General features: G+C 48.2%; 1 protein-coding gene across 3 annotated transcripts in view; it reads left to right on the top strand.

Moving 5' to 3' along the window:
- Myo16 (myosin XVI) overlaps window positions 1-14,240 on the top strand; it is a 420,999-nt gene that overhangs the window by 228,078 nt on the left and 178,681 nt on the right. For all 3 annotated transcript variants that reach the window (XM_057752554.1, XM_057752553.1, XM_057752552.1), the window contains 4 exons: window positions 6,100-6,211; window positions 8,592-8,709; window positions 9,611-9,682; window positions 11,873-12,014. In XM_057752554.1, coding sequence (XP_057608537.1) covers window positions 6,100-6,211; window positions 8,592-8,709; window positions 9,611-9,682; window positions 11,873-12,014 — 444 coding nt within the window. The remainder of the gene's footprint in view (window positions 1-6,099; window positions 6,212-8,591; window positions 8,710-9,610; window positions 9,683-11,872; window positions 12,015-14,240) is intronic.

Here is a 14,240-nt window from a genome sequence, read left to right as displayed (position 1 = left end):
ACTAGGAAGCATGGTTGACCAACATTCAGCATCTGTAGGTTGGCGAATTCATGAGATGATATGCGCACTTGGTGTGGAAAAACAGACGTCCCAATGCAAAGGTAGCAGCAGCGTGAAAGCCTTTCCCAGGTATGTGTGGTGCCATTGTAAATACTGCATTTCCAGGCGGCATCGCTGGTCAAAGGTGGAATGGCACCTTGGACAGCTATGACAAGCCTGTCAGAATGGCGTGGATTCTTGTAGTGCATATAAAATAAAAAATAGCATCATTGCCCATCGTGAGGCCTTACTCCGCATCCTGTCATCATTGCCCATCGTGAGGCCTTACTCCGTATCCTGTCCTGGTCCAGACGAAGCAGGGTCCTGCTAGTGTATCATCTGCAGCATTTTGTGTACATGTATGTATGGCCTACACCCGTACCTGTGTTCCCTTGTCTGTGCACACATGCATAGAAGACAGCGGGCCATGTTAAATATTGTTTTTTATTGCCTCCCACCTTTTTTTTTTCTTTTGAGTCAGGGTCTCTCACTGATCCTGGAGCTCAGCCATTGAGCTGGCCGGCCAGTGAGCTGCAGGAATCCTCCTATCTTTGCCTCCCTGATATTAGAGTTGCAGGTCCAGGCTTCCACGTCTGGATTTGATCCTAACTCAGGCCCTTATGATGGACTAGCAAGTATTTTACCAACTGAGTCATCTCCCAGCCATTTCCACAGCCCTGGCATCAGCATTTTAATGCTCTGCGCTGTCTTATTTCCTCAAGTGGATTTTGTTTCAAATGGTTAAATGTGTGGTTCACGACATAGAGTGGAGTTTTCGTGCGAGCAAGGAGATGCCCCATCTAGAGAAAAGTTGGAATGGTGAAAGACATTTAAGGTAGTAGGAATAATGGGTGCCAGCAAATCAGCTGGCAGGAGTTCTGAGCCAGGATCATTCTAACAGGGTGGGCATGGGGTCAGCCTCACCATGGCAGCTGTCCACCACGCCTGGTTTCCTTGATGTCCCCTCTCTTCAACACCACATCTGGATCTCCTCCTTTGAACAGGAAACAGGAATGCTCAGCCATTGTCTGCCCCTCCTTTTTCCCAGGGCAGAGTCTCCCTGGCTCTCTCTTCAGAGCAGGCTAGCCTCAGACTCAGAGATCCACCTGCCCCCACTGATGAGTGCTTAGATAAAAGGCATGTGCCGCCATGCCTGACTTTCATCCAGCTTGCTCCTAAGCCCGACTTCCTAAGGACATTGCCTTTTGGTGTCCAGGAAGAAAAGGAAGCAGAATGGGACCTTTTCACCTAGATTTGAACCCTAGACTTATTGTTCAGTAGTTAGCGTGAGTTGTCTTTATGAAAATGGATGTCCCGTGACCACTGTTTGGTTCAGTGCTCTAGCTCATTGGTCCTCAGCCTCCCTAACACTGCGACACTTTAATACAGTTCCCCATGTCGTGATGACCCCACAAACCATAACATTATTTTCATTGCTCCTTCACAACTGTAATTTTGGTACTGTCATGAATAGTTACGTATATCTCTGATATACGGAATATCTGATATGTGACCCCTGGGAAAAGGGTCACAACACACAGGATGAGAACCACCGCTTTCATTATAGATCATGATGAAATGAAAGAGGAGATGGGACATTGAGGGGAATGTGGAGCCATCGCACGTCCACAGGACAGAGAGTCTGCTGACATTTATTTCTAAGGAAACAGACTGCACCATCCACTTGAAGACTGGAGATGATTTTGACATTTACTGGGCATCCGAGTTTAATCACAGTTTCCCTCGTTTATTATCTTGCTAACATTTTAATGCCTGCAATTGACAAAGAAGATTACAAATGACTTCCTAAAAATGAGAGGCCCGGCACTGGGGGTGGCGTGATGGTGAACGCGGAAGACCCCTGCTTGCCTGGAAGCTTATTTTGTTTACTTTCCGATCATTTCCTGGATACGAGTAAAATTGGACTAGTGCTGATTGTTTCCTGGGTTGACATTTGACAGCTGCCCGTGTCAACTGGTCTTGAGGGCTTCAGAATGCGTGGTCTACGAGATGTCGCTGATGTGAAGACATCCTGCACACCTGTGTGTCCCTCTCTCCTGTGCTCACTGTCACTTCCATTTCAGCATCCTGGCATTAGGATGGTGCTTGTGGGGCCGAGACACATCATTTTGTCCTTCACTCATAATAATTTCTGAGAAGCCTTGACTTTTATAAAAGCTGTAATTCCAAACACACATTGCCTGCTCCCCTCACTCCTCTCCCTCCCCTCCCCTCCCCTCCTCCATTCTTCTGCTCTAATCCCACCTGAAAGCTCACTGTATGGCTGGGGACAAATTATTGGGAGTCTTATCTGTTAGTGGGGCTTCCTTCATTAGTTTGTGATTATTTAATTAGTATAAATGAAACATGTAGGTAGGAAGAGCTGAGTGATTCAAAAGATAGGTGGACAAAATACACAAAACTAAATAGCTTCGTTATGGGTTTCGTGGCTTCCTTGGCACTGTTTTTATTCTAAAATTGGTTATCATAACATTACATGCTATGGCAGAGGACATACATTTGTGTGGAAAATGCATAGCTCATAAATAATCCCATGCAAAAGTCAAGCAAACACATTTGATGAAAACACCGAGAAGTAAGAGCCAAAAGCATTTCTCAGAATGGGAGGTCCCAGGCTAAATCTCCTCCTTCCTACCTCTCCTTACTAGTAGGTCAGAGCCAAGATATGTGCAGGTAAGTGTGTTAGGATCATGAAGGGAAGCGTGTGTGGGTGGGGATGCCTGTGCTTAGCAACATCCTTGTTTTTGCACTGCTCCTAAATGGGAATTGATATTTTACAAAATAGTGTTGACACCCATGCCCAGTGGATGACCTCATATTCGTGTGCATAGGGGTAGCCCTAATCAAATTCAGTGGGGGGGGGGGAGAGAGAGAGAGAGAGAGAGAGAGAGAGAGAGAGAGAGAGAGAGAGAGGGGGGGAGGTAGCTGGATTGCAGCCTGTATATAAAGGGGATTCACTGGAATAATTTACAGGCTGCATTCAGCTAACCCGACAATGGCTGTGAGTGGGAAGTCCGAGGATCCAGTAGGTGCTCAGTCCACAAGGTCAGATGTCTCCGCTGGCCTTCAGCATATGCTGGGATCCCAAAGAAGTTGGCTCTATAGCCAGTGAAGGATGTGCTAGCAAGGGAAGGGCAAGCGGGCAAGAACAAAAGCTCCCTCCTTCCACGTCCTTACACAGACTGCCAGCAGAAGGCGTGGCCCAGAGCGAAGGTGTGTCTTCCCACCTCGAGATCTGGATGGAAGCTGTGTGTCTTCCTATCTCAAGAGTCAGCACTAGGGCTGGGAGTGGATCCCCCGCTTCAGATCGTGCAGAGCATCTCTCAGGTGGACTGTAGTTCACTCCAAGTGTAGTTAAGCCGACCACCAAGAATGGTCATCCCACAGCCGTGGGTTTTGTTCAGTTGCTCCCACCATCACCATGGCCATACCAGTCTTCACATTCTGAGAAGACTCTTTCACTTTAATCAGTGGCAACTCTCAGGGTCACTCTGTGAGAACCAAAGACCATTCTATGGGTCCCTACTGCTCATGAGGTTAGGAGAATGTTCATGCTAGGGTTCAGCCCCACACCCATGTCCTGGGTCTTGGGGGCAAGGCAAGATCCCTCATCCCCTGTGCCTTCTTTAAGAGACCTGTCTGGAACTGGCCACTCTAACTTTAACAATGTGCAACATGGGGCTTTGAACCAATTGTTCTAGACGTTTTGAAGAAATTTTCTAATAGGTTAGAAAATCATGGATGAGCTATTCTGGAAATATTATAGGATCCTGAGTCAGAGTAAACATGCAATTCATTTGGTGATTATTTCTTTCCTTCTGGGGACCGTGGAAGGGTGTTCTCTTTCCAACAACTAGAGGTGGATGATACATTAATATTTTCAGTAATGGAGATGTATGGTTCAAAACGCATAGTTACTAAAAGAGCCGTAATCATATTACCTCATGGGAGCCTGAGTGTTGGTTACTGTGTTCTAGATAGTTTGAAAAGGGTAGAGATTGGAGGTGAGGGAAGGATTGAGGTGAGAGGGGGATGAGCATGGGGCGAAACTTCTCAGATTCTTAAAACTGCAGTCCATGTGGAGGTCAACCGTCTGATTTCACCTTCTGGCCTTTGTGTTTGTATTAAATGTCACCACGGAGAATGTGTCTTATCCAGTGATGGGGAAAACATGTCCTTGTGTGTGTGCAGGGATAGAAAAAACCACAGGCGAGCACACTGGACTTAGAGAATGGGTCTGCGCTTTTGTTTTTGGCTTGTAGGATTGCTTATGTTTGAGCATCCCCTGCCATCCACACACTCCAAGGATACACATCCAGTTAAGAGGAATTGTTCTCCTGTACTAGGGGTACATGTACAGGTAATGAGAGTCATTTCATGTGTGCTGAAGGACCGTGCCTGTTGAGCGTGAGCCCACCACGGTGCCAACGCATAAAACATCCCTAGAGCACAGATGTGGCGCGCAGAAAGGTCACAGGACATTGAAATTCTAGGCTGACATTTTCTGCGGAGCATTCTTTTTGTGTTCGTTATTCACAGCCTGTCATAGCTAGCCTGGATTCCTGTCCTGGGAGAGAGGCCCCGGCTGGGGCAGAGCCTTCAGTATTTGCCTTCTACACAGCAGATCCAGGAAGAGATACTCACTGTGGATCCTTCTGGTAGCACGGGAAGTCTCTTGAGATTCACTGTGCATGCAAATTTAGATTTTATTGCTGTGTCCGCTGGAGGCAAAAGCAGCTTTTTCCAGGGCTGGCTAGATGACTCAGCAGTGGTGGTGCTGCCAAGCCTGGCCACCTGAGCTTCATCCTTAGAAGATACAAGGTCAAAGGAGAGGACTGGCTCCCGAAAGTGGTCCTCTGATCCCAACACGTTCAAGTCCCCCCCCCCCCCCGCAACACACACAAACAAATAATTTTAAAATGAATAAAGTTTTTAATCAATGTATATAGCCTTGAAGTTACATTCTCCAGCACTTTGAGAGAAGCAGCACCTACCTATCGTCTATCTATCTATCTATCTATCTATCTACTACCTATCATCTATCCTTTACCATCTACCAATATACTTGTATCTATCTATCTATCTATCTATCTATCTATCTATCTATCTATCTATCATCTATCTATCTACCTATCTATCCATCTATCTTTTCTGCCTCTGGCCCCCTCCCCCAAGGGTTCTTGTGACTTGCCAAACATAACTAGAACTCTTTCACAAGACACTCAGCCCTAGCTCTTCCTCCTTCCCTGGCAACCTTTGCTTTTCTCACTCTGGGCTCTCATTCTGCTGACCCGTGTACCTGTGCACACCATGTGTGACTAACCTTGTGTCACTTCATGTGTGCCGCTGCGTGTTCTCGGGACATAGGCATTGCAAACTAGGCCTGTTCTCATTTATGCGCCGGTTCTCAGAATGGAGCCTTACTCCTCCATGGCTTTTCCTCCTGGTGCCTGCCGGCTTCACTTAGGAGCATCTTATGCCCACAGCTCAGGTCAGTTGCTCCGACTCCGTGCTGGATTGGAGGAGCTCTCCTCTTGTCTCTGACCCAGGTACCTAATTTGTTCCTGTCGAGTTTCCTGGAGGAGGCCTTTGTCTTTGAGTCCTCAGCTTCTTTGATTTGCCTGCCTTTGGCAATTGATGCCTCTGTGTTTGTCAAGCAAAGGAAATTAATCAGCAACCTTAAAATTAAATGCTGCTGGCAAGCAGGGATAATACATTAGTGTGCATTAAGCATCCTTCATGCAAATGGGAGTTGCATTGCCAGTTATGGCACCTGCCAACTTCCTATATGAAGTTCACAGTTGGTGAACTCACCGAAAAGGGTTCAGGTCAGGTGAGCCCGCATCAGCAGTGGGATTACAGTCTGGTACAAGAATCACTGTCTTTCCTGAAACATCATGTGCTACTGTGTAGCTTTGTAAACACCTGGGGACACAGCGTCCAGGTGATTTCCATTAGGACAGACACCAGGTGTGGATGAGGTCACCTTTCCCCACTGCCATTTGGCTCCAAGCCATAATGTCATGTTTATCTTCACAGGTATATGAACCAAGGCACGCAGGAAGACGTCTCCACAGCGGAGCGCTCCCTGAACAAGGAGAGACTTGTGGTTCTGAAACATGCTCTCAATGTGATCGGCTTCAGCAGCCTGGTGAGTCTCCTCATTGGGGATTGCACACAGAAAGCCAGCCTCCACCAGTTTGTAAAGATTCGCTAAGCCCAAACCATTTCCTGAGCCTCAATAGAGCCCATTGGTTGTTGCCAGCCCCGACAGTGTCCAGCAGAGAACAGGCCTCCATCTGGCCTCCTGGGACCTCCTGTCCAGTCGGGATAGGAGACAAGCAAGGGCAGAAGAGCTTCAGGTTCCAGGAAGGCAGACCCTAGAGGACACTCAGCAACAAGAAGTTAATGCTAGTTCCTTTTCTTTCCTTTTTGAATTTAATTTTATGTGCGTAGGTGTTTAGCTTGCATGCAGTGCCCGTGGAGGACAGAAGAGGGCATTAGGTCTCTTAGAACAGTAGCTATATACAGTTCCAAGCTGCCTTGTGGGTGCTAGGAACCAAACCCAGGTCCTCTGCAAGAGAACGCAGTGCTCCGAGCCACGGAGCCATCTCTCCCAGCCCCGCCATCTGTAGCAGAAGTAGAAAAACCCTTTCACATGTGTATCTAGAACAGACCACATCACCATGTTGGCTGACTCGTGAGGAACCTAACCTGGCCAGTCTGAAGAAACTGTGTACCCTTAAATGGTCACCCTGCAAACTACCGTAACTCACTCACGTATCTTCTCTGGGAAGCTAGAGAATGTGTGGAAAGTTTTAGCCCATGGTGATGCCACAGCAATTTCCAAGACAACGGGAAGGACCGTGGCCCATGCCAAACTGCCTAGGACTACTAGCTCTGTCTGGACACTGGTCACTTAGCACGCGGATAATGAGATTGAGGGAATTATTTTTTCCTATCTTAAAATATTAATTTAAATTTAAATAGCCTTGTGGTTAGAGGGTACTCCTCTGAACAGGGCTGGTCCTGAGATTAGACATGAATGGTTGAGCCCACAGAGGATGCTCTCGGGAGCCATTTCTGTTTTGTTGATGTGTGATCTCCTCTGTCCTCTCAATATGGAAGTATTTGGGGTGGTGGCCAAGTCCTCGGGAACAATTAACAAGAGGTCATGAGGCGCTGTGGCATGCCCACTGCTCTTGCACCCAAACGTGGTCTGAAGTACGAGCTCCTTGGTTTTTCAGAAGGCCGTGTCGCCCTTGCCCACAGGGTTCGCTAGCAGGGGCAGAAGGGCAGGCGGAAGCATACAGGAAAGCAGACAAATGACTGGCCCTCAGGGGAATCACGGAGACAGTGTGCTTGGCAGGACCCTGTGCCTCTCAGAGCCTGGAGTTCTAGGAATGAGAGGTGGTCTGATGGAGTCTCGGTCTTTTTGGTCCAATTGTCCAATGTTTACATTTTATTCTTTTCTTGGCTTCACCCACTTGCATGCTCTGTATCTGCACTGGCTTCTGTGATGTCTGTTTTCTTATTCCCTCACCCCCACGGGGAGCTTCTAGACCCCTTAGGGAACAGGACATAGACAGGGACAAGAGACCATTTTACCAAAATACCATTCGCTTGGAAACATAGCTTTGAAATTCCACACTTGATCCTCAAAGGTAGGACAAGCAAAATACACCTGCTGATTGGTGTAGCTGATGCCAAGACCTGATGCCCATCCCTTTATCTAAGCCTTTCAAGCAGTGTGAGAACTAAAAACTGCTCCACTTTGGAGTGGTGGCCTCCGCTGTGACAAAGAACAGTGCGTCTGGGCAGGTGAGGCCTCTGGAACAAAATCTGCAGAGGATTGTGGGTCTCCGAGACTGGCCCACCTCTGCACCCCAACCCTAACAGCAGGCAAGCTGGCTAGGCCACGACTTGCCACAGGCAGAGGCAGGATCCCATGGCTCCAGCTCCCGTAGGGAGATTTTCCTGATTCAAATCTGCCACAGTCCTCTGTGGGTTGTAATGAATTTTCATAGCCCTGCCTCCCTCCCCGAATCATAAAACCCCTGAGAGCAACGCAGATCCTCCTTGCCTGTATGTCCAGAGGTGCCCACCTTGCAGAACACTAAAGGGAGATTTATGCACGTTATTAAAGAGGTGGGCTTGTGGTGCGCCATCTAAGAAGCAGGGGAAAGGAGTTCTGAGGGAACTCCTTACAGTCCCAGGCTTCCTGTTCCTCCTCCCCTGCTTCCTATACCTCCTGTGCAAGGAGAGCTTGGGACAGGAGGGGTGTTTCCGGTCAGAGCTTGGACAAGGATCACTAATTTTTTTTTTCTTTTGGAATGATGATTACCCAGAACCCACTGATTCCTATCAGACCAGCAGCATCCATTTAAGGGCAAAGCACACTGAGTGGAGATTTGATTCTGAGCCCGCATTAGCGGTTTCTCTGGAGCATTGTGGGTCTGAAGAGTGGAGAGCCCACTGCAGGAGTGCTCATGGGCTCTGAGCAATTCTGTCTGTTCTCTGTAAACACCTAGGAGGTGGAGAACCTGTTTGTTATCCTAGCGGCGATATTGCACCTTGGAGACGTTCAGTTCACGGCACTGACGGAAGCTGACTCAGCCTTTGTCTCTGACCTCCAGCTTCTGGAACAAGGTCAGTGGAGCACCACCTTGGTGAGAATGTCGTTGGTGTGCAGTTTCACAGAGTGGCCAGTAGATGGAGACACAGTACAAAAAAAGTCAGCTTGGAAGAAAAAATCACTTCCTAGGGTTGAAGTCAAGCGGGGGAGGGGAGAACCTCTTTCTTTTCTCTAAAGAAAAGAGCTCAGGGGATAAGGGATCCACATCCTCATTCTGTGCACCTCACCGACAGCATAGGGGCATCAGCACAGACTTCAGTTCATGTGATATTATCTAAGTAGTCTTTGCCCCCAACCACTGTCCTCATAGTATTTGGAGACCAGGTCATCAAACATTATAAACACCATTGCTTCCAGTTAAATGCCTTGTTTAAAATCTCCCTCTTGGCTGGGAGATGGTGGCACATACCTTTAATCTTAGCACTTGGAAGGCAGAGGAAGGCAGTTCTCTGTGAGTTCGAGGCCAGGCTGATCTATAATAGCTAGTTCCAGGACAGGTCCCAAAGCTACAGTGTAAACCCTGTCTTGAAAAATCTTTCTCTTCTTTACTATTGCCTTTCTAGCCACACCTACTTTTTGCTTTTTGGAAATACCCTTAAGCCACATGTTTTCGATAAACCGCCTATTTCACCTCTTTCAAAGTTATTCAGTAAGACATTTGGAAAAAATAGTCCAGCCCTGTGAGGGTAATGAAGACACAAAATGTGTCACGATGGAATCCAGAAAGACAGGGGATTCCTTTTGTGTTTGGAACACTGAGGAGTTTCTCTAGATGTGCTTGACCCGAGAAGTAGCAGTTACTTTCCGTCCTTTGAGTGTCTCTGCATGAAGCATGCACGTGATGAACTAAGGTACAGTGTTCCTGGTATCAACATACACAGTGACTTCACATTTACAGCCTGCTTTTGATTTCAGTGGCTGGCATGTTGCAAGTATCCACCGATGAGCTGGCATCTGCCTTAACAACTGATATTCAGTATTTTAAAGGTAAATCTGCCTTTTACCTTTGTACAGTTCCTGGGCTTCTTTCAAGTAGGGAAATTAAAAAAACAAAACAAACAAAAAAAAAAACGCATCTGTCTCAACACAGGGAAACTGTTTGCATGGATCGAGTGCCAATGGAGAGAGTGTTACAAGCCTGTTTGGTCCCCTTTTACTGTATGGGAACACAGCTATGCTCCTGGGAGGCCTTTCTGATTAACTAGCCCTCTTCCTAATCAACCTGTCAGTTCAGAAAAACAAAGCCATCAATCTAAGAGGATTTATTCTCGTAAAACAAGGACCTTTTGTGGGGGTAGGGCAGCCTTCTCTCCGCCTTTTCCACTCACAATGGGAGCTGTCATTTATTGGGTGTTTATGGGTGGGTGGCACAGTGCCAGTGTTCCGAATGTTGTCAGTTTTGATCTCACAAATGGTCACGAGGTGGGCACAACTGTATCTCTCCTCAGAGAGGAGAGCATTCAGACAAAAAGGGGTTAATCACTGTGGATGCCAGGCCCGAGGCAAGAGGCTGTCTCCCTTTAAAGGCCGGCTTCCAACCCTCTCTACATGCCTAATCCCTGTGTGGTGTGTGGCCCTGCTCGGTGGCAGGGAGACTGGATCTCCTAGGTGGGTATCAGTTATCCACCACAAGTTCATGATTGATGCTCTTCAACCTTCCTCTGGAGAGCTGGGAGGGCTGGCCTCGGCCACTCTTGTACTCTAAGCTCACCTGCTACCCAGTGAGTCTGTCTTGCCCGCCTCTCTCAGACCCCGACTTACACTGAACTCACCTGCCACCCAGTGGTCTCACCTGCAGGTATTTTGTTGCTTGACTTATGACCTCTGCCTCTTAGAATTCCCCTCCACACTTCTCATGATCCACCCAGCTGCTCACCAGGTCTAGCTGGCTCCCCTTCCCCCTCTCTTCCTTCTCCACTGAGTAGGCTGATCACTGTGACCCCATAAATACTTCCCATTCTCACTGTTCTCATCTCTCCACCTGGACCGTGGTAGCAACCTCTGCCAATGTTTTCAGCGGGACTTTGCTCATTTCCCCTCATTCTGTGGGGACAACAGAACGGAATGCTAATGTGCTCTCACCTGTGGCTGACAGTCTTTCAAAGATACCTGCTCCCTTAGCTCCTCCCTGAAGGGTGGGCTTCCAGGTCCCCGCTCACAGTCATTCCTAGCCATTCTCCATCCACATGTCCTCACGCAGCCACATGAAGCACCGTGATGTTCTGCAGAGGCAGGACCCTGTGCTGTGTGCCTCTGAACACATGTTAAACTCCCTTGTCCCTTAGCGTGCAACTGTCTTGTTTTCTCCACTCACACAACCCTCCCTCCCTCCCCTTCCCACCCTGTAGGTCACTCTTCAGAACGCCTCGGCCGTGTTAGCCTGGGAGCTGAGGTGGTACTGGTACTGTCTCCTAGAAGGCGGCACTTGTTTCTCTGCCTTGTGCTCTTCCACACCCATGACCTTGTCTTTGCCCTCTCAAGGCAGTGCAGTTCTACATCGTCTCAGTGGCTGCTGCGCTCTCTTCCAAACTAGAAGGACTCTCCTGTCCCTGCCACTTGCTGAGCAGGAGATTTAAAGATGCCAAGGCCAAAGATAAGAACCCTAACCCCCATTCCCGTGCTGAGCTGTCTCCCACAGAAGTACCACATCAGCTGTGTCTGTACCCCAGGCCGCCCAACTCTCTTCCCTGGTTCCCCTCACTGGCCTTTTCACTGTGGATGTTGTCCTCTCCCGCGATGTCCATCACTCCTTTTGAGAGTGGCGGATGCTTCCTCCTGAAGTCTTGTCTCCTAGCTCCGCAGGTACATTTGGATTGATTTTACCATCACTTTCCAGACAGACAAGTGTTCAAATGTCCCGGAGCTGGTTCAGTGCCCACCCGGAGGGCTGTTATTAAACACTCACAGGCAGGACCCCGAGTTAGCGCTCCAACTGCAAGGAAATGGCTCAGCCATGGAGAGGTGAACAGGGTGCTCAGAAGTTCTAGTCAGTCAAGGTACCCGGCACTCCTTAGATGGCATCATGCGTGTAACTGACAGGTGCTTCCAGCGTCCCTTTCAAGCATTTTCGGAATGTGTGTGGATGTCATGGGGAACAAACAGGACATACACCATGGTGTTGGCTTCTAATGAGGAGACCACTTGTCCTCACAGCTCCTCTTCCTCCTACCAATCCAGGAGACGTGGTAATACGCCGGCATACCACACAGATCGCTGCATTTTACCGGGATCTCTTAGCCAAGTCACTGTACGGCCGTCTGTTTGGTTTTCTGATAAACGCCGTGAACTGCTGCCTCCAGAATCAAGATGACTATAAAAGGTAGGAGCCATAGATGCTTGTACCTGTATTACCCTGTCACACACAGCTCCGGGGCTATGGACCCACTGACCCCAGTGTCACCCAGTCAGTAACACACAACTCAGGGACTGTGGATGCTGGCCCCTGGGTTATCCAGCCACATGGTACTCAGGGATGGTGGGTGTTGGCCCCTGGGTTATCCAGCCACATAGTACTCAGGGACTGTGGATGCTGGCCCCTGGGTTATCCATCCACATGGTACTCAGGGACTGTGGATGCTGGCCCCTGGGTTATCCATCCACATGGTACTCAGGGACTGTGGATGCTGGCCCCTGGGTTATCCATCCACATGGTACTCAGGGATGGTGGGTGTTGGCCCCTGGGTTATCCAGCCACATGGAATTCAGGGACTGTGGATGCTGGCCCCTGGGTTATCCAGCCACATGGTACTCAGGGACTGTGGATGCTGGCCCCTGGGTTATCCATCCACATGGTACTCAGGGACTGTGGATGCTGGCCCCTGGGTTATCCATCCACATGGTACTCAGGGATGGTGGGTGTTGGCCCCTGGGTTATCCAGCCACATGGAATTCAGGGACTGTGGATGTTGGTCCCTGGGTTATTCTGATATACATAACTCAGGCCTTAATTCAGAGAGCTGTTTCATATTACAGCCCAGGAGTAGGCTTCATTCAGACTTCATTTTAACAACCTAATTTCACTGGAAGGGTATTAGTGATTATGCTTTAGAAATGTGAGCCCCCGGCCCACCTTCCCACCCACCAGCAGAGATGGATGAATCAAACTGTCTCTCACGCATAGATATGCAAATGTGTTCTCTCTAGAATGAAGGTATAGATGTGGCCTTTTGTACATGGAGAAGAATAGACGGTTTATGAATTTAGGAACAAGATGCCTAAGAATAAAGCTCAGGAGTTGGTTGAGGGGCCACGTGCGTCTCTTTCAGAAGCAGCTTGATGATGTGTCGAATTCTGCCGTGGGTTATTTGACAAAGGGTCCCTGTGGCAGTGCTCTTGGCTACCCCTAATCATCTCTAAGCAAGTAGCTTTTCACGGCTATTTGATCATCTAAATATTATAGATTTCCATGGCATTTTGTCAATGAAAAACTCTGTTATTATTCTTGTCATTGGTAATGACCTTGAGACGACATCTGAAAGTGAAATTGCACTTGGAAGTCTTCGCAGGCTTGCCTTTGAATGAAACCCTCTGAGTAATATTTTCTGTTGTCCCAGAGTTCTTTACCCAATTCCTGAATTAAGCCATTTCTTGGAAAATATTAAAATTAGCATCAGTTAATGGGAAAGTTGGGAGTATAGACATTTCAGGTTTCGAACTAAGGGATATTAAGGACCCTTCAAATGCACCTGTGCAGAATCCCAGCGTTCAACACTGTTCTGAGAGCTGAGGGCAGCTCGAGCATCTTAGCAGAAGCCCTTGGCTCTTTCCCTGGTGCAATGAGGGCTCCAGCCCAGCTCCTCAGTGCACAGAGTTGCAACTCTTGTTTCTCTGTCTGGTCTGTGGTTCCCCGCCCATCCCCTCCCTGTGATGCAATATGAGAAGGCTTGAGAAACAAAGGTTTATTCTTGGTTCCGGGTTGGAAGAGACAGTCCAGCATGCAAGGGAAGGTTGGGGCTGTGAGCAGTTGGCCAAATGCACCTTTCTCAGGAGTCAGTGGGCCAGGAAATAGGGAAAGGGGAAGTTCAGGAGTCCCGCCCCTGGGATGGTGCTGTCCATTCCCAGGGGAGTCTCTTCCTCTCCATTCAGTCTCACAGACACACCCCCAAAGTTGTATCTCACTAATGCCCCCATGCAGTTCTTTGTAAACAGAGACTGTTTGTTTCCCAGCTGCCCATATCCAAATAATCTCATAGAAACTGTATTGATTACAACACTGTTGGTCTATTAGCTCAAACTTCTTATTACCTAACTCTTACATCTTAAATTAACCCATTTCTATCAATCTGTGTATCGCTATGAGGCTGTGGCTTTACTGGAAAGATTCCAGCAGCTGCATCTTTCTCCTTCAGCAGCTACATGGCATCTCTCTGACTTTGCCCTCTCTCTCTCTCTCTCTCTCTCTCGTTCTCTTTCAGCCTTGCTATATTCTGCCCTACCATAGGCCAAAGCAGCTTCATTCATGAACCAGTAAAAGCAACACATATACAGAAGGACCTCCTACCTCAGTTCTTAATCCAGTCTAGTTGACAATAGAAATGAGATGTCA

The sequence above is a fragment of the Chionomys nivalis genome, chromosome 20, assembly GCF_950005125.1.
Source record: "Chionomys nivalis chromosome 20, mChiNiv1.1, whole genome shotgun sequence".
Taxonomy (NCBI): Eukaryota; Metazoa; Chordata; class Mammalia; order Rodentia; family Cricetidae; genus Chionomys; species Chionomys nivalis.
This window is presented reverse-complemented; position numbering and strand designations above follow the sequence as displayed.